This window comes from Danio rerio, chromosome 20 (assembly GCF_049306965.1).
Source record: "Danio rerio strain Tuebingen ecotype United States chromosome 20, GRCz12tu, whole genome shotgun sequence".
NCBI lineage: Eukaryota > Metazoa > Chordata > Actinopteri > Cypriniformes > Danionidae > Danio > Danio rerio.
The window spans coordinates 30,253,361-30,273,746 of NC_133195.1; the positions used below are offsets into that span (position 1 = coordinate 30,253,361).

Below are 20,386 nucleotides of genomic sequence, written 5' to 3' on the forward strand. Positions count from 1 at the left end.
TGTTTTTAAATCATACATTTTATTTATTTTATTTTTTAGAAGAAAATAAGAAAACAGTCTGTAATTTTTCCTATGTTGTATTGTATTCTAACATATGTATGGTCTTGTTAAACACTGATAAATAAATAAAAAATAATATTCATTTACACACAAATCAAGCACAAGTTTCAGACACCATCTTTCTTTCTTGTCAGAAATGGAATGCACAATGTGGGATATCAAAGAGGCAAAAATTAAAGGACAATTGTTTTTTTCAAAAAAAAATTTTACAACAAAATACATCAACATAACATTTAGAGAACATTTTAGATTTACAGTTGTACACAAAATATGCGTTTTTATTTTAGAATGCATTTCTTCTAAATAATTTATATTTTAATTAATTGTTACTTTAGATTGCCAACAACAATCTATTTTGAGGTTGGAAGTGTATTTTCTTGACTCAGAAATACATTTTCAAACACGTTATTTATTTTTTTTACTAAATATATTTAAAATTTATTTAAAATATATTTTAGCTACAACAAATATGTTTTTTATTTTATGAAAAACCTGTACCAGATAAAGGTGTCTCTGGAGACAGGAAGTAAAGCCAGATTAGTATTTGGATGTACTTTAATGCTTTCCTACCTTCTTTCAAAGGCAGCAATTTTCAGCTTTTCGGACACAGCCTGTGACAGACTGCTGACTCATAAACATCAGCTGGTGTTATGGGTTTTATGATGACATCATGTCTGCTGGGAGATGATTGGCTGATTTAGAACAGTGAGGTTACCTGACATACATCTCAAGAGGAATCAGATTATTACATAATCATATCCTTTGCTGATGTGAATAAAGTATTTCACATTCTTTTAATTGAGCACCTGATTGTGTTGATGCATTGTGCAAACACAGCATTTAAAAATATGCTCCATAGACAATAAAAGTTTTCCAAAGTCAAACCAAAGGCAGACAGCTGTGAGTTTTTAATGAGGTTTATCATGGAAAAGAGAGTGGAGTGATTGCTAATAAGCTTTGAAGTTGAAGTGAGTCTCATGCTGATTTTTAGGCACTCGTGAAGGAAATGGATATGAGCACACTTTTTTGGGGGGGGGGGGGGAAGGAAATGTCAAGGTCCTTAGAAGATGGCAGGTGAAGAGGAACTGATGATTGTGGGAATATGGTGGGAGTCTAGTGCGAGTAATGAATATTAATCTGTGTAAAAGTTACTGACAAATGGCTGTGTTTGTATTCAAAGGGAATAAGAGATTTGGATGATGTCATATTTATATTTTCATTGCAACTACCACTGTAGAAAATAAATCAATAAAATGTATTTGAACTGCATAATTAAAGAATGACAAGTTATTTTATGTAAAATTCAAATATAAATATAATAAATAATATTAAAAATAAATATTAATTTAGTAAAAGCTTGCTTGAAGCTTAAAGTTAAAAAAGGGTAATTTATTATTTTTTTTTATTTAGATTATTTTATAGTAATATTTATATCTGTCATTTAAAGCATTTAAGGTGCTTAACATACATTAGTTGCCTTAAACTTGGAATTTAAAGACAAAAATAATTTTAATCAGTCTCTAAGCTGTTCTTTTGCAGTACATGTTAATCACTTTCTGTCAGGTTCAGTTGCAGTTATAAGAGATACAATTTTCTAAATGAAAACTACTTATAGTCTAGCACGTCTCATGTAGAAGTGTTAAGTTGTAAATAGGTGTGGAATAATAACCGGTTTTAATATTTTTGCAGCAGTTTGGAAAAGTCAAGCTTTAAAGCCGCTAAAATTATCTTTATTTTCTTGGAAGGGAAAGCTTTGTCTGTCACAGCTGTAAATGTCAGTTTGAGTAAGGAACTTAGAGATTCTGAGAGATGCTTATTGTCGGCCAATTGAATTCTTCATCTCAGCGGAGGACTGTAAACTTCAGGGGCTGTTTGTTGCTGTCTGCTCTGAAAGTGTCCCTAGTGGCAGAGCTATAAAATAAGACGTTAAACACACAGTCAAGTACATTATTGCTTCATTGAATTGGTGTGATAATGAATTGCTTTGCCTCAATCATGCAGGATGTGTTGTTTCAGTTTGCTATAATTCATTTGCATGTATTTGATCACTGTAACAAAAATGCTTTAGCATCTGTAAATTACAGTAAAATGTTAGATTCATCATGGGTTTCACAGGGATTATAGATGCACTAACAGACATACAGTTTTGGCCTCATGTTTGAATTTGATTGCTTGCTCTGTAAAAAAATAAATAGATAAAAAATTATATATATATATATATATATATATATATATATATATATATATATATATATATATATATATATATATATATATATATATATATATATATATAAAGAACTATACTAAAAAGGCTACTGATGGTAAATAAACAGATGTTGTTTATTATTTCATTAATTGATTGATGTCTTGACTGACTGAAAGTACATTTTAAATAAAAACTACAATTATAAACAGCAAAAATGTGTTTTTTTATGCAAATATATATATAATTGGCCAACTTCTGCCAGGACATTTCCTCAAGAAACTTTTTTTAAACAGATTTCCTTTAACAGTGTATAATAACCAAAAGCATTAATCTTAAATACTGCTTGTCTCAATACGCGGTTTCTGTACGCTATAAGATTAATTTCCTTTGTAAAAATTTCCAAATACAGTGATGAAAGCCAGTAATCCAGACCTCAGTATCAAAATCCTACAGAAATCCTTCTGAAGATTTCTTAATATCATCATTGTTGTGCTGCGTACTATTTAATTAGATGTCTGTCTGTTTCATTTTAAAGGTAACGTATTATTCCCCAATTTTTACAAGATGTAAAATAAGTCTCTAATGTCCCTAGAGTATGCATGAGAAGTTTCATCTCAAAATACCCCACAAATAATATTTTATAAGTCTATAAAAACTGCACCTTTTTGGATTTGATTCAAATTGTGGCATTTTGGTAATTGTCACTTTGCATTAAAATGAGATTGTGCTCCCAGTGCCATTTTTAAAAGTGGGCAGATAAATGTTACAAATGTCTCTGCATCAGCATAGTGGCATCTCAAAACTCCCCATTTATAATGACTCTTAGTCGCAGACATTATGTTTGGGAGGTAGGACGTGAAAACTCTAATGGCGAATGGCTGCTTCTCACTTAGGGCTGTCTATGCTAATGAAATAAGGGAGAGATCATTACTTAAGTCTGGGACTGTCCCCCTCTGATGACGTGTACAAAGGGAGAATTGCATTTAAAGTGTTTCTGCAGACTATTTTTATGAAGTGTGATTATAAAAAAAAAAGAATTAATAAATGTTTACTTTTAGAGGTTGGCTATACTCTTGCACTCTTGCCCCACAACTGTGTTTATACTCCTTATAAAAGTGATTTTTTTTTTTTTTTTTGCATAATAGGTCCCCTTTAATATGAAATGTCTAGCCAAAACATGGAGGGTCTGTTTTGTAAATCCAGACGCACTTTCCAACAGGATGTTCCCTTTTGTAAGCAGAAGGGTTTGGAAATCTCAGCATCCATCTAACACTGATTACATGCTTCCACACTGCCAGCATGAGGGGGAATCCTTGGCCAGAAAACTGAAAGATATTATTCATGCAGCAAACCACTCAATAATTGTGAGAATAAGTGGGTGGGAAGGTGCAATTACAGCCGTATTTTTTAAATTCAAAAGGAGCTTGTTGCAAATACAATGATGTAAGTGTATAATTATGATATGAATGTAATTTTGTGCCTTGCAGGTGAAAGTGATGGTGCGACTATGTAATGCCAAAGGATCGAGAGACACCTCAGAATCCATGTCCTTTCTCAAAGTGGACGCCCATAAGAAACAGCTGACGTTTTGTGAGCCGCCCATGTGTGCCCGCACCGCCTCTGCCAACGCCCCAAAGATGTTTACCTTTGATGCCATCTTTACCCAAGATGCTTCCCAGGTACAGTGATAAATGCCTCTATTTGGAAATCAGAGTCATGAAAGTAAATAATCTGCAAGTTCTGCCAAGAAATTGTCCCTATTTCCTTTCTTATACTTCATTTTGAGCACAAATCTACATAGAATTACTGTCAAACAGACAGGACATTCATTCTGAGATCAAAGCGAAGTGTAAGGGAGATATTCGGTTTGGCTTGGTGTGTAAGGGAGATAAAAGGTTTGGGTTGGTGAGCTGGGGTTATCGTTCTGAGCCCACAGTGCCTGCAGGGTCCTCAGAGGAAACCGATAACAGAGCTCGTCTCTCTTCTTCTTCCTGAACTCTTTGAGAGTTTGGAGTCTTTTGGTTTCCTGTCCTAGAAACATCAGGTCTGATGATCAATGACTACCCCACATTGTTCAGAACAAAGGAGGCTTTGAGCGAGCACACATTAGAGGTGGTTTTTACAACAGCGCTGTCAACACTTTCCTTAGGCTGAAAAATATACACGCATAATTTCAAGTTTGAAATCTTTATCAGTGTTTTTCTTGGTTTTGCATCTGTTTGGAAAGTTTGCAGGAAGGGCAAAATGACACGTGGGGATTTACCTGCCGATTGTCAATGCTGACCTTTTTTTGTTTGATATTTTGTATGTTTATCTATTTGGCATTTTATCTGCTTATCTGTCTGCCATTTTGTTTATTTATCTGTCAATCTAATATTTAGTCTGTCTGCCATTTTGTCCATCATTTTGTCTGTTTTCTGTCTTTGAGTTTGTCAGTAATTTTGTCTGTTTTCTGTCTGCCAGACATTTTATCTGTTTATCCATCTGTCTGTCTGTCTGTCTGTCTGTCTGTCTGTCTGTCTGTCTGTCTGTCTGTCTGTCTGTCTGTCTGTCTGTCATTTTGTCTATTTATCTGTATATTGGAAGTTATATTGATGTATCTGTCTTTCTGAAGTTTTATGTATTTATCTGTCTGTCATTTTGTCTATTTACCTGTCAGTCTGATTTTTTGTCTGTCTGTCTGCCTGCCTGCCTACCTGCCTGTCTGTCTGTCTGTCTGTCTGTCTGTTATTTTGTCTGTTTATCTGTCTGCCAAACATTTGTCTGTTTATCTGTCTGTCTATTTGTGTGTTGTTTTGTTTATCTATTCGTCTATTGGATGTTTTGTCTGTCATTTTGTCTATTATTCTGTCTGTCTGATGCTTGTCTTTTTTGTATGTTTGTCATTTTGTCTGTTTATCTATCCATCTATCCATCCATCTTTATTGATTGATCATTCTATTTATCCATCCATATTTATTGATATTTCTGTCTGTCTATCCATCCATTCATGTCCCTTGATCCATCTATTCATGTCCATGAATCCATGTCCATCCATGTCCATCCATCCATCCATCCATCCATCCATCCATCCATCCATCCATCCATCCATATCTATTGATATTTCTTTCCGTCCATCCATCCATCCATGTTCATCCATCCATCCATCCATCCATCCATCCATCCATCCATCCATCCATCCATCCATATCTATTGATATTTCTGTCCGTCCATCCATCCATCCATGTTCATCCATCCATCCATCCATCCATCCATCCATCCATCCATCCATCCATCCATATCTATTGATATTTCTGTCCTTCCATCCATCCATCCATGTTCATCCATCCATCCATCCATCCATCCATCCACAGTTCTGTGTTTTTGTTTCTATTCTGTCATTCTATCGATAATTTTTTTTTCATTCTGCAATTATGTCTGTTCATCCGCCATTCAGGTTATTTGGTGTGTTTTTCTTTTATTTTGTCATTTGGTCTGTTTGTATGAATTATAAATATGTACAAATTGAACAGTTTGAATTTGCATTAAATGCTTTTTTTTTGTCATCAGGCGGAGGTGTGCTCAGGGACAGTGGCAGAGGTTATCCAGTCTGTGGTCAATGGGGCAGATGGTTGCATCTTCTGTTTTGGTCAAGCCAACCTTGGTTAGTAATTATCTCTTTAACCCACATTTTATGGTCATTAACTTTATTGTTATGCTATCCCACCTCCTTCTTTCACAACTCCTCATGCTTTTACAGTTAATGCATTGTTAAGAACCCATTTTTAGATGAAGTAGCCATTACTGACAGTTAGCGAAAGGAAAAGGGATGCGAAATACACTAATGTTCTGGCAGCATTTAAAACTGGCTAATAAGGAGGCAGAGAAAGTGCTGGGAGGGCATATGTCTGTGAGCAGTAATAGCGGTTTGTTGAACACAAAGTGCCCCCATTTTACACTTTGAGTTTGAAAGTGCTCAGTTTCTTTCTCTCCTACTCTCTTTTTTTCAGCCCCTCACTGTGAGAAACTGTGTGCCTCCCACTGTGCTTTTTCAATCCCCCATAGTTAGCTTGGCTTCTCATTTACTCTGCCTTCGCACAGTATATTCTCTTGTGACTAACATCCATGTGGGTTAATTTTATTAGCTTTGGGACGTTTTACATGCACTGTGCTATTATGAACACAAATCCTATTATAGACATCCGCTTATATCATTTTGTAGTTAAGTCAAGCTAAGTTAATCAGCTGACATTGTAATGTTTTTCAATTCTGTGATGACAGATGTTCACTTATTTTATTACATAACTGTTTTTAGTTAAATGCTGTAAGAGCAATGAAGGGGCAATTAAAACACAACCACATTTAAAATTCTGTTTCCTCAGTCTTGAAAGTTGCAAATTTCATTATGGCTGATTTTTAACACTTTACTTTTACCTCACAGGCAAAAGCTACACCATGATCGGCAGGGACAGCTCTACACAGAGCTTGGGTGTTGCACCCTGCGCAATCTCTTGGCTCTTCAAGCTCATTGAGGAAAGGAAAGAGAAGACCGGCACAAGATTCTCCATTCGAGTGTCTGCTGTGGAAATCTGCGGCAGAGAAGAGGTGTTGAGAGACCTGTTGGCTGACTTTTCTGCAGGAACTTCACAGGACAGTCAGAGTGCAGGAATTTCTCTGCGAGAGGACCCAGTCTGTGGCTCTCAGGTGAGTTCGAGATTGTTTTTCATTTGTGATAATCTACACAGTGTTTCTGTTGCTCAAATAATAGAGTCTGGTGTTCATGAGCTTGTTTTCCTTGAAAGCATAGATTCATTCTTTAAAAACTGAAACATAAGTTATGTGTTAGGCTGGTGGAGCATTCAGTTGCATACCTCTCGGTGGACCCTGACACACACCATGGCTTACACACAAGGGCGTAGTTTTGCTCTTGACATTGGTGGGGACATACATCCCTAGAGCTGCAATAAACAGCACAAAATCTGTTTTGCACTTTTTAAAAAACATGAATAAAGTAGTTAATAATATAACATAAACACTTAATATTACAATTACAGCAACAATCATGTCCCATGCTGCAAAAGTTAAATTACATGATTTTACTGCAGTCAGGCTTTGAGGAGGTATGAATGTACAGAAATTTAGTTGTGCGAAGCAATTTAACCGTTTTATCCCGGTTATTGTTTCTCATAATCATGGCCAAAATCAAATTCAAATTTTGATTAATTGCACAGCCTTGGTTAATAATATTACGATGAACTCGAAGCGAACGAGACTTTGTAGGTTACTAAGGGCTGACGGAGCATTATTTTATTTTGAAGTCGATTAAATTATTGGTAGGGACATTTCAGTAATTGGCAAATATTGGTGGGGACACATCCCCTCCATCCATACCAATTCTACGCTCTTGCCTGCACCTCTCAAATATTTAATTACATGTCATGATGATGCAGAGCACAAGATCTGTGATTGGCCAGCTTGGTAGCGGTGATGAGTGTGGTAAGGGAACCATGGGAGCACAGCGAGTAGTGTTTAAAAAGTGTCAAGACCCATGGAGGAGCTTCAGAAGGATACTTTTGTTTTGTTTTTACTTCACGATTAAAGTTGTTGAATGTTCACCAGTTCCTGCCTCTTTCTCCCTTGAATGAGTGTGAGTTTGAGCTGCTTGTACAGTAGCATCACACACAATTTTCTGGTGTAAACTCAAAGCACTCAATACAGTTGAACATAAAAACCTCACTGCCTACTAGCATTTCAGAAGTGCTGTTGCAGTACAGATATATAACAGAAGTATAAATGCTAACAACAACGTTGGTGACCTACGATGTATGCGATATTAGGTACAGCGATTGCTTGATACAGAAATATAAATCAGGCTTTACTGTCACCTGTGATCTAGTTAGTGGACCCTTGCTTTAAAAAATGCATTACTTTCCTTGGAACAAACATATCTTAATGACTTGAAACTGAGCATAGTATATGCAATTCACCTTTTCTTGGCTACAGTTCATTACATTTATGCACTAAGTAGATGGGTTGCATTCAAGGTATATAAGTCTACATTTTATTATTCTTTCGTTGAAATTTTAATCCATGTCCTTGGCATTGCTCTCCTAATTGAGCTACAGCAAATTCTATAAATACAGCAAATTGCTTCTGTGTTATTCCCCTATTCATTTTTTATTTTACTCATACTCACTTTTTGTCCAGCTGCAGAACCAGAGCGAGTTGCGGGCATATTCAGCTGAGAGAGCGGCATTCTTCCTGGATGCAGCTCTGGCAGCTCGTAGCACCACCCGACCTGACTGTAAGGAGGAGGATCGGCGCAATTCTCACATGCTCTTCACACTGCACATATCCCAGTACCGCATGGAGAAGAGCAGCAAAGCTGGAAGTATGACTCTCTGTGTTCATTTTTAATATTACTGTAAGAAATGTAAATTAGAACAGTCTAACATCATTTTGGAAACATAGGTGTGGTTGTTTGCTCTTTCAAGGGCACTGTCTTGTTTAGAATTAATGCTAATAGGATATTCTAAACAGACCTCTACATCTAGACCTTAGGGGATTAATTCACCGACAAATAAACATTTACTCATGATTTACTCTGCATCAATCAATTAACCTTGATTCCTTTTTATATTTTGTTGAACACAAAATAATTTACTATACAAAATCATTTAGCGGCACCGTGGCTCAGTGGTTAGCACTGTCGCCTCACAGCAAGTCGGTTGCTGGTTCGAATCCCGGCTGGGTCAGTTGGCATTTCTGTGTGGATTTTGCATGTTCTCCCCTTGCTTCCGTTGGTTTCCTCAGAATGCTTCGGTTTCCCCCAAAGACATGCGCAATAGGTGAATTGAATAAACTACATTAGCCATAGTGTATGAGCCCAGTAGGTACACAACATCATAAAACCTCAATACTAGGTTAGATTTAAGTCATGACGTCAGGGGATCAAAATTCAGTGACTAGCCAGCATCTACGGATGTCTTTTGACGTCCAATAACGGCGTCAAATCATGTTAATATTTGGTTGATTTTAGGTTGTGTTGGAAAGTGGAAAGAAATCCGACGTCTGATAAATGTCACAGTGGTAACGTCCACACAACAACAAGGTGTAACATGATGAGACGTTGATACTTGGTTAATTTTTGGTTAATTTTAAGTTAGAGATTGGACGTTGGCTTCTGACGTCAACCTGATTTTCATTTCCAAACAAAATCCAATGACTCTATATGACGTTGGCGTACATTGTAGTACAATGTTAGTATGGCGTCATGTTGACGTCCTGTGCCTGCAGGGAGTGTGTGTGCATGGGAGAGTGTATGGGGGTTTCTCAGTACTGGGTTGCAGCTAGAAGGGCATCTGCTCTGTAAAACATATGCTGGAATAGTTGGTGGTTCATTCCACTGTGTCAACCTCTGATATATCAGAGACTAAGCCAAAGGAAAATGAATGAATTGTTGGATCCGGTAACCATTGACATCCATAGTAGAAAAAAAGAACGGTTACTAATTTCCATTTTTCAAAATATATTTCGTTATCAATATGAAACTCAAACAGGGTTGTGATGAGTGAAGGGTGAATAAATGATGACAGAATTTTCATTTTTGAACTATACCTTTAAAAGGCACTTCACCTCCACCTTACAAATTAAGTTTTACCTTCCTATCATTAGTCCAAGAAATCATATCATATATCTTTATGCATCATTAGTATTTTGAGAAGACTGCTACAGAGAATGGCCGATACCTGACTTTTCCATTATCATGCTCACCATGTTCACAGAGAGTATCAGTTACCTCAATTTAGTCCTGCTGATAACGGCTCTGAGAATGCTAACAAGAAGGGTTAGCCTATTTCATTACTGGGCGTAGCCATCCTGTCAAGTCAGCATGTCAACATTAGCTTGATCATTAGTATTGCACTCCTGTCGCTGCAATGCGGGCTGGGTGCTGGCCATTGACACTAGCCAGAATAGATTTTAATATGTAATGAGGCTGGATTCCCTTCTGCGGAGATGTTTATAGAGCCCAGCATGAAATGAGAAGCTCGTTTGCATTCCTGCTCCACAGAGGGCTTCGGTTCCGAGCGCTGGCTTTGTAAATCCTGCCGACGTGAGGTTAATGGCTTCCATCTCAGTGTGAAATAAAAGCATCTCCTGTAATGATACTGAATGAATTTTAGTCTAGTGACCTACATGGGAGTGTAATCTAACTAGCTGTACTTACTTTTATTGCTTGCTGTTTGAGAGACTGCCAAGGATATTGAATCACCACTTACCTTGCAGAGATCCTGTATCAAACTGAAGTCTCATAAGGTCTCCTGAAATAATGTGACGTGCAGTACCTGTGGCCTTTTTGATAATCAAATAATTTCAGTGTAATGCACAGAGACAACTAAGCCATTATACGTTGATTTTTATATGTTGCTTTGTTTGTTTGAGTCGTCTTACAGTATACTGTTTGTGTAAAACAAGACAGAATACTGTTTTTATATGAACTTTGATATTTATATGGTTTTTCATGGGGACCTATGGTATTTATGCAGTTAGGTCTATAAATATTTAGATATCAACACAATTCTAACATTTTTGGCTCTATACACCAACACAATGAATTTAAAAATGAAATGAAGATGTGCTTTAACTGCAGACTGTCAGCTTTAATTTGAGGTTATTTACAATTAAAGCATGTAAATGGTGTAGTAAATACAAAAGTTTGCATATGTGCCTCCCACTTATTAAGAGTCCAGAAGTAATTGGACAGTATAATAATTAAAACTCAAACCTTCACTTTTTAATACTAACTTGCAAATACTTTGCAGTTAATTACAGACTAAAGTTTGGAACACAGACATCACCAGGCACTGAGTTTCATTCCTGGTGATGCTCTGCCTGGCCTCTACTGCAACTGTCTTGAGTTCCTACTTAATCTTAGGGCATTTTCCCTTCAGTTTTGTCTTCAGCAAGTGAAATAGGTCAGAGGATTGACTTGGCCATTGCATAACATTCCACTTTTTTCTCTTCAAAAAGTCTTTGGTTGCTTTTGCAGTATGCTTTGGGCCATTCTCCATATACACTGTAAAGTGCAGATGGAAGCATAAAAATATATAAAAATATATAAATAAAAAAGCATTTAGCTTAATATGAGCAGAAAATATTGCCTGAAACACTTCAGAATTCATCCTGCTGCTTTTGTCAGCAGTCACATCGTCAATAAATACAACAGAACCAGTTCTATTGACAGCCATACATGCCCACGCCATGTCACTACTACCACCAAGCTTTACTGCTTAGGATCATGAGCAGTTCCTTACCTTTTCAATACTCTTCACCTCCCTCAACTGGAACAATCCCTGATCTTGATCTCATCTGTCCATAGGATGTTGTTCCAGCACTGTGAACGCTTTTTTAGAACTCTAATCTGGCCTTCCTGATTTTGAGACTCACCAATGGTTTTCATCTTGTGTTAAACCCTCTGTATTCACTCTTGTGTAGTCTTCTCTTGATTGTTGACTCTGACACACATACACCTACCTCCTGGAAAGTGTTCTTGATCTGTCAAACTGTTGTGAAGGGTGTTTTTTTCACCAGGGAAAGAATTATTTGGTCGTCCACCATGGTTGTTTCTGTGGTCTTCCGGCTTTTTTGGTGTTGCTGAGCTCACTAGTGCATTCTTTTTTTTTTTTTTTTCAAAAATGTTACGAACAGTTGTTTTTGCCACACCGAATGTTTTTGCTATCTCTCTGATGGGTTTGTTTTGGTTTTTCAGCCTAATGATGGCTTGCTTGACTGATCAGCATCTTGAGAGCTGACAGTAACAGATTCCAAATGCAAATAACACACTTGAAATTAACTCTGGACCTTTTATCTGCTCATTGTAATTGGGGTAATGAGAGAATAACACACACTTGGCCATGGAACAGCTTAGAAACCAATTGACCAATTTTTTGGACCCTTAACAAGTGGGTGGCACATATGCAAACTGTTGTATTTCCTACACAGTTCACCTGACTTGAATGCAAATACCATAAAATTAAAGCTGACAGTCTGCAGTTACAGCACATCTTGCTTGTTTCAGTTCACATCCATTGTGTTTGTTGTATAGAGCCAAAATGTTTGAATTGTGTCGATGTCCAAATATTTATGGACCTAACGGTTTATCTTGGTTATGTAAAGAGTGTTAAAATTAAGATATGTGCCGTCTGCTCTAACTATTTTGCATAAAAAAGATGTGTAGTAGATATCTAAACATAGATATATACATTCCTGTATATTTAATTACTAGTCTAGATTTGGACTAGTCTTAGATGTCTTTTAGATTTTTGGCTACAGCCCAAATTCAGCCTTGTTTAAGCCAATCTGTCTATGTTTAGACATCTATTGAATTAGCCATTACACACACACACACACACATAAACACACACACAAATGCTTGCTGGGCTGTAAACAATAAAAACTGCAACTAAGAATCATTTACATGGACATTGGGAGTCCTATTTTAACTTGCTGTTTTTGACTTTGCAGTGTCTGGGAATCGTAGTCGCCTGCATCTTCTGGACTTAGGAAGTTGTGAGTCTGATCTGAGTCAAACCCGAGATGGAGGAAGAGGCCAGTGTTTGTCATTAGGTGCCCTTGGAAATGTCATTTTAGCCTTGGCCAATGGAGCCAAGCATGTGCCATACAGGTATGTACTTTGTTGTTCAATTAATCAATACAAGCCAATAGTGAGAGATGATAGATCTCTGTTAATGGTGGTAATATGTCTAGTGAGTCTTCCTGATCTGCATCTGCAAGGGTTTCATTCTCACCCTCCTGAGATCAATGTAGCCAATTAACCAGCTTCACAGACAGAGAAGGCAGCCAAGTTGAATTGAACTGTGGTGGGATGTATTGATAGGAATGTGGGTCTGGGAGGAATAGATTTATGCTGAAAGGGAATTAAAAAATACTCACCGGAAGGTGGGGTCGTAAATTCAGTGATGCAAGCAGAGAGAATTAATCTTTTTCTTTTAAATGTGGCTTCAGAAAATATCATCCTCCACAACAGAATAAAATAACACTCCAAAAAAGCAGGTCACTAGAAAGTGAGCATCAAAAGGAGGGATATCTTTTATGCAAGTATGATTCATAATCCTCTATTTTAAGACAACCTATCAATGATCTTAGAGGGAATGGGGCTGAATGTTGTAAGGCCTGGCTTCCTTTTTGGCTAACGAGGAGATTTTTTGATGTATAATTCAGAGACAGCAAGCTTACCATGCTGCTGAGGGAATCGCTGGGCAACATCAACTGTAGAACCACCATGATCGCCCACATCTCTGACTCGCCAGCCAATTATGTTGAATCTCTCACCACTGTGCAGCTTGCCTCCCGTATTCACCGCATGAGAAAGAAGAAATCCAAGGTACTTGATTCATACTGATATATTGCTCATTCAGATTGTATATGCTTATGTAAAAATGTCTTTATAAATGTCAAAAATAACTTTAAGACAACACATTGGGTACAGTGCACTAAGCATTATTCTAAAAGTTAAAATTAAGAAAAATATTTTTATATAATTCAAATAATTTAGACCAATAATTATTTTGAAAATGGTTTACAATTAATTGTTGTTGTCAGCATTTTGTCCACACACACACACACACACACACACACACACACACACACACACACACATATATATATATATATATATATATATATATATATATATATATATATATATATATATATATATATATATATATATATATATATATATTTCTTTTTTTTCTTTTTTTCACATTCTGCAATACATCAAAAATGGTAGATGAGCCTTTTATTTGTCAGGATCATTCACAATTTAAAAAATAATTTGTGTTTTGTCAGAGGCACAAATGTCAACGTGATAATTACACTGCAAAATTTCTCAGTGACCTATGTCATCTAATCAACAAATGTAATCAATGCAATTTTTCCAGAGGGAGAACAGCATGTAACCTTTTCTATCACAGAGGCAATTTTCACCATAATTACCTGTTTTGACTGAATATATTAATATTTTATAGAACTAAAAATAACCTTTTTTCCTGCATAGCTTATGCATTGCATTGACAATATATTTTATTATTGGTGTGTACTTAATTAATACTGTTAATATTGGCATGCTGTTTCAGTTTGCAAGTGGAATGTCTCTGAATTTATTGCGTGCTGTGAAAGAGGTGTCTGCACAGATATATTTATGTGAGTGTTGTGTGTTATTCTCTTCAGTATGCATCAAGTTCCTCTGGAGGGGAGAGCTCCTGTGAAGAGGGACACATCAAACGAAGACCCTTCCACCCTCGGACTGTGGCTCTTGACCCAGACCACCCTGCAGTTTTATCCAGTGATCCAGATTACTCATCCAGTAGTGAGCACTCATGTGATACAGTGATCTATGTTGGGCCTGGTGGGGCCCCTATCTCTGACCGCGAACTCAGCGACAATGAAGGTCCCCCAGCATTTGTTCCTATCATTCCCTCCCTGAACAAGAAGCGTGTAAAAGAGGGATCTAAATCTGATGGGGATCACCTCAAATGTAACACCTTTGCGGAGTTACAAGAACGACTAGAGTGTATTGATGGCAGTGAAAGCACATCTGTTTTCACCAGTGAAGCAAAAGTCCTGCAAACAGCCTTAAAATCTGGAGCGGACAAAGCATCAGAAGGCATTACCTTATTGACAAGGACTGCTAAGTCTTCTCTTCAAAAGCCTACAAACTTGGGAGCTACGTCTGAAATAAACACAACACAGCAAGATTCAGAACCTGTTGTGAGAGGAAAAGTGTTTAGTAGAGGGGCTATACAAAAACCCAATGCCTCTTTCTCCACACAGAACATATCAAAGACGTCAGTTTTGAATACTGAGTGTGGTTTAGCCACAAGGACACCTCCAGTGGGTATGAGCCAGCAAGCCCTTAGACAGGGAGAACAAAATGACTCCCCAATTACTGACAGATCCCAACATCACGGTAGAAGTCCTATGGAGGTGAGCCACTTACGTGCTGCTTTGAGGAACAGGTGCTTCGACAGAGATGTTTTAAGGACTACAGTTACATTGCAGCAACCTGTGGAGCTCAATGGAGAGGATGAACTTGTGTTTACAGTGGTTGAAGAGCTACCTGCTGGTCTGGTTCCAGACAATGGGACACCCTCCAGCATAATTAGCTTCAATAGCAACTGTTCTTTGCAGGCTCTGGCTTCTCACTCACGGCCTGTTAGTATTATCAGCAGTATCAACGATGAGTTTGATGCTTACACATGCCAGTTAAACAAGTCCAATCTGAACCAAGGTGCTTCTGGTGCTTCCAATTCAAAAGAGGAATTTACAGCTGGACATGCAGCACATTCTTCAACTGGTGCTTGGACTTGTAATTCAAATCTTTGTACCCCATGTAGGGATGAAACTGATAGAAGCCACTCATTAAAGGGAGTTTGCAAGGGACTAGTTAGCAGCTCCATGATGGATTTACCTGGTAGATTACATATGGAGTCTGTCTCACAGCAAAGAACAAGAAGTCCACCGGGTGACAGTGGAATTTGCTATTCAGATCAAGGTTATGATTCTGCAACTGTTGATACGTTGTCCATATCTAAGTGCCCTCTAACTCATGACAGTACCAAAGCATCTCTCAAACCAATGAGATCTAATAGACTATTGGCCTCACAATCTGCCCAGATCTCATGCCTCTCTAGTCTCCCTAGAAAAAGCACCCAAATTTCATCTTCAAGTAGTAGCTACAGCCATGAACTGCAACGTCAAGGTAGTAGAATAGATGAACAATGGAGCCACTCTAGCAGTGGGCTGCACTCAGCCAGGAATTCTGAGTTTAGCTCTGTTGGCAAACCACCAAAAAATGGCACAAGTGGAATTCCATCTAGAAAGATAAGTGGGAATAGCAACAGTGTACCTCGCCCTCCCAAAATGCATGCATCGTCCACATCTCAAAGGGTTGTGGATGGTTGTGAAAAGTCCAGTGTTAAGAAAGGGGAGCTGAGCAAGATGCCTCAGCTCAAGCGAGGAGCCACCACTCTTGGGATGGTATCAGTTCCCCATAGCTCCTCTGAATTAAAATGGGGTAATGATGCCTCGCAATCAACTGGTAGCTTAAAATTCTCGTCCCTGGGAAAGAGAGCTAATGGACAGAAGAGTAGCATGATTCCTAAGTCTGGAAGCATGTCACCTCCTGCTCCACCTGTGCGAAAATCCAGCCTTGACCAGAGAACACGGATTTTGTTGTCTCCTAGTGCCTTAAAGTCTGTAGGTAGTGATGGAACAAGACTGTCTTCATCTAAAGCATCTGTTTCTGAAGAGGACTTTGATGTTCGAGGTAAAGGGGATTCCTTTAGCTTTAGATCATCCAGCCTGAAGACAGCTTCGAGTCTCAGATCACACAGTGCTAAAGGAGACAATGGAAGGCATTTTGGTAGTCTTATGTCCCTTGAAAGGTGTGATAGTTTAACCTCAGTGGGTTCCAGACCCGGAACATCAAGAGAGAACAGTAATGTCAGTATCAGTAGCACTGGCAAATCAGCTAAAATGGTGCCAAAACTTGGGGCTTCTTGTCCCTTATCTACACCAACTGCCACTTCCCCTCCATCTACTGGTGGAATTTGTAAGCTTGGACAGATAAAAGCTAGTTTATCTCCTAGAGCCATTGTTGGAAATGGCAACAAAGGAAAAACCTTGTCAAGTACTGGTTCAAAGTCTATTAGCTCATCCACCAAGTTCCTTGCCACCTCAGCCACTCGGAATGCAAGTCTACCTCCAACTGGAAAAACCCCAACTAGGTCTGTCACGAGTTCCAGTACTAAACAAGGAAGGGGCACTATTATGGGCACAAAGCAAGCGCTCCGTGCAGCCAACAGTCGGGTCAGTGAATTAGCAGTTGGTAGCTCCAAGAAACACCTCAGGGGTTCTGACCAAGCAGATGAAAATAGTGATGCCAGAACTTCCAGTGAAATGCCACCAGCTACCCCTTTGCCCTCTCCGTACAGCAAGATCACTGCCCCTCGCCGACCTCAGCGCTACAGTAGCGGACACGGTAGTGACAACAGCAGTGTACTTAGTGGTGAACTGCCCCCTGCCATGGGACGCACTGCACTTTTTTATCACAGTGGAGGCAGTAGTGGCTATGAGAGCATGATCAGGGACAGTGAAACTACAGGCAGTGCATCTTCTGCCCATGATTCCATGAGTGAGAGTGGAGTGTCCACGACCAGTCGAACAAAGGCCTCAAAATCCCCCAAAAAGAGATCTAATGGTAGGTTTTACTGGCTAGCCACTCAGGGCACTATTTTCTAGTGATCAGTTCAAGATTTAGATTTAGATTCGACTAGTCATCAGAAGTCAGAATAGAGAATAGGTAGTCTTCTATTAACTATCAAGACATAATACTGTGGTCAAATACTTTTATATTACAGTTGAAATTTTAGCTTAAATTAGTATTTAAATACATACTAATAAATATAAGTAAAGCACTCTTTGTAAGTTCTTTTCAGCCTCATACACGAGCTCTAAATTATTTAACTCTAGGTTAGAGCATATGATGTTTATTGTACCCTATGCATACTCTACAGTCAGTGAAAGATTCAAATCTCAAAAATATTTAAAAAGCATGCTCACAAAGTTTGCTGTGCATCTTCGGCCCACATGAAGAGCATTACCATGTGTGACCCCTCCAGGCCTACAGCGGCGCCGTCTGATTCCTGCTCCTCTGCCAGACACCTCTTCCCTGGGCAGGAAAGTTGGTGCAGCAGGACAGTGGGTCGATCTGCCCCCACTGGGTGGTACAATAAAGGAACCTTTTGAGATCAAAGTGTATGAGATTGATGATGTGGAACGCCTTCAGAGACGCAAAGAAGGTTTAACAGAGGTAAGAAATGCTTCTATGCCATAGGTCTCAAACTCGATTCCTGGAGGGATTTAGCTCTGTACAGTTTGACAACACTTTATTTTGATGGTCCATTTGAGTATTAGTAGACTGTCTGCTTAACATCTGTTGATACTGCTCCTTCAACAGACATTAACTGACAGAAACTTTGCAAGTACATGTCAACTTAACCCTAACCTATACCTGAACCTAACAGTCTACTTATAATCTAATAAGAATCAAGGCTGATTTATACTTCTGAGTCAAGCGCATGCGTATGCTACGGCGCAGCCTATGCATTGTCGCATAGCCCAACGCTATGGCTGTCGGTGTTGTTGAGGCTCACCTCTCAAAAAATGTGACTACACGTCGCAATGACGCATATTGCAAGCTCTGTGATTGGTCGGCGTGGTAGTGCTGACCAGTCTGGGCTGGACAGAGAGCCGCACGAGCCCGATGGAGTGATTTATTTATTTATTTTATTTTTATTTTTTTTACAAGTCTGGAGTCCCATCAAGGAGCTCTGCATGGAAAGTTTTGTTTTGTGTTTATCTCATGGTTAAAGTTGTTCCACCGGTTCCTGCCTCAAAATGAGCAAGTTTGGGCCACTTGTACATTAAGGAAACATTCAGGAAAAACAAAACATCAGCAAAGAAACCCGACACAGAGGAACATTAACACCTCATTGCCAACTAGTGTTTCGGAAGTGTTATTGCAGAATAACAGAAACAGCTGGCAAATGTATAAATGCACAGCTACGCGCGTTGCATGCACCGTGGGTCTCGCAAATGTATACACAGAAGTATAAACCAGGCTTTAGTTAGCATGTAGATGCAATGCAACTAAAATTCAACATCAAAATAAAATGTTACCCACAGTTTTGCTTCAACCCTAATCAAACACAGCTGATCCAACTAATCAGTGTGTTGGAGGTGGTTGGAGTGAAGCTATGCAGAGCTGTGGCCCTCCAGGAATTGAGTTTGAGACCACTGTTCTATGCTATTTGTGTGCTAATTGTGTCTTACTCTGTTGTTGTTTCAGTTTATTCAGTTCTATTTGGATTTATTTCTTAAGTATGTACCAGTAATCTGTTGTTAAATGACTAAATTAATGTGTTGAGTAGTTTGAGTAGTGTTGAATAGTTTATGTGGCAAGCAATGCTTTAAAGACAAGGCCTTAACACAAGGCCAATAGAACTAAAGAAAATATCTATGTGGCTAAAATATATTTAAAAGAATCTTACTGTTTGAAATGTGGCACAGACCAGTTTTCAGTTTTCTATTTATGCTCAATTCAAAAGCATTGGGCCATTAGCAATCTGATTTTTTTCTCACATCCTGTGACAAGTGCAGTCACCAGGAATGAAGCTTATCTCTGTGACAATTACTTATGTTGGCTAATTGATTTTAGATTGGACAGATAGCTTTAGTTAGACTTGGGTGACTGGTGTTGTAGAAGAGAGAGAAGTGGAAAGAGATTAGAAAGAGAGAGAGGAAGAGATGGTGAGAGAGATGGAAAGGGAGAGACAGCATTGGGGAGGGGTCAGGGGTGCCCATGATGAATGAGGTGTGGCTCCACAATCTGTGGCCCGCCTGATCGGTCTTTATGGCCCACTCCACACAGCGCGCCCATGGGTCATTAACCGTTTCTCTGTGAGTTTCTAACCCTGATCACACAGTCAATTGTGTGGAGAAGACGAGAGGAAAAGACATTAACTCAGTCGAATGACGCTCTGATTTATTTTCAATTAAGAAAAAATGATCTCAGCTTGCGTATTAGAGCCTGGCCATTTTCTGGTGAAGGATTAGTCTGTTCATCCTCTTGTTTTATGTGAATCTGTATGTGTGTGGGTAGGAGGTTGTATAACTGCTGGGTTTATTTATGTTTCGTGAAATTAAATTGTATTTGCGGTGGGGATAGCATAGTTTTTTCTTCATCTGTAGTTCATAAAACTGATGTATTTGTGGACTGGAAAAAAGGGATTGCGTTTCAAATTTTATCAGTGCTTGCTTTCTAATGACCACCTGTCAATGACAGAATATACATGATAGAATATATACTTATAGCAACTATCTTTTTCTTTATTTATTTACGGTGGGTGCATTTAGGGTGGGTCCAGATTTGGTCCTGGAGAGCCACAGTTCAATTTTGAAACAAATTCTCATGTCTGTACCCTTTTAGTAACCCCTAGACCAGGAGTGTCCAAACTCGGTCCTGGAGTGCCGGTGTCCTGGAGAATTCAGCTC

At 38.5% G+C, this 20,386-nt stretch overlaps 1 protein-coding gene across 4 annotated transcripts in view; it reads left to right on the forward strand.

Annotated features, from left to right (window-relative positions):
* The window catches only part of kif26aa (kinesin family member 26Aa), a 125,821-nt gene that overhangs the window by 98,092 nt on the left and 7,343 nt on the right, over positions 1 to 20,386 (forward strand). For all 4 annotated transcript variants that reach the window (XM_068215647.2, XM_009304053.5, XM_073933318.1 and 1 more), the window contains 8 exons: positions 3,757 to 3,948; positions 5,819 to 5,912; positions 6,690 to 6,952; positions 8,456 to 8,639; positions 12,773 to 12,932; positions 13,490 to 13,652; positions 14,501 to 17,531; positions 17,953 to 18,143. In XM_068215647.2, the coding sequence (XP_068071748.1) occupies positions 3,757 to 3,948; positions 5,819 to 5,912; positions 6,690 to 6,952; positions 8,456 to 8,639; positions 12,773 to 12,932; positions 13,490 to 13,652; positions 14,501 to 17,531; positions 17,953 to 18,143 (4,278 nt within the window). The remainder of the gene's footprint in view (positions 1 to 3,756; positions 3,949 to 5,818; positions 5,913 to 6,689; positions 6,953 to 8,455; positions 8,640 to 12,772; positions 12,933 to 13,489; positions 13,653 to 14,500; positions 17,532 to 17,952; positions 18,144 to 20,386) is intronic.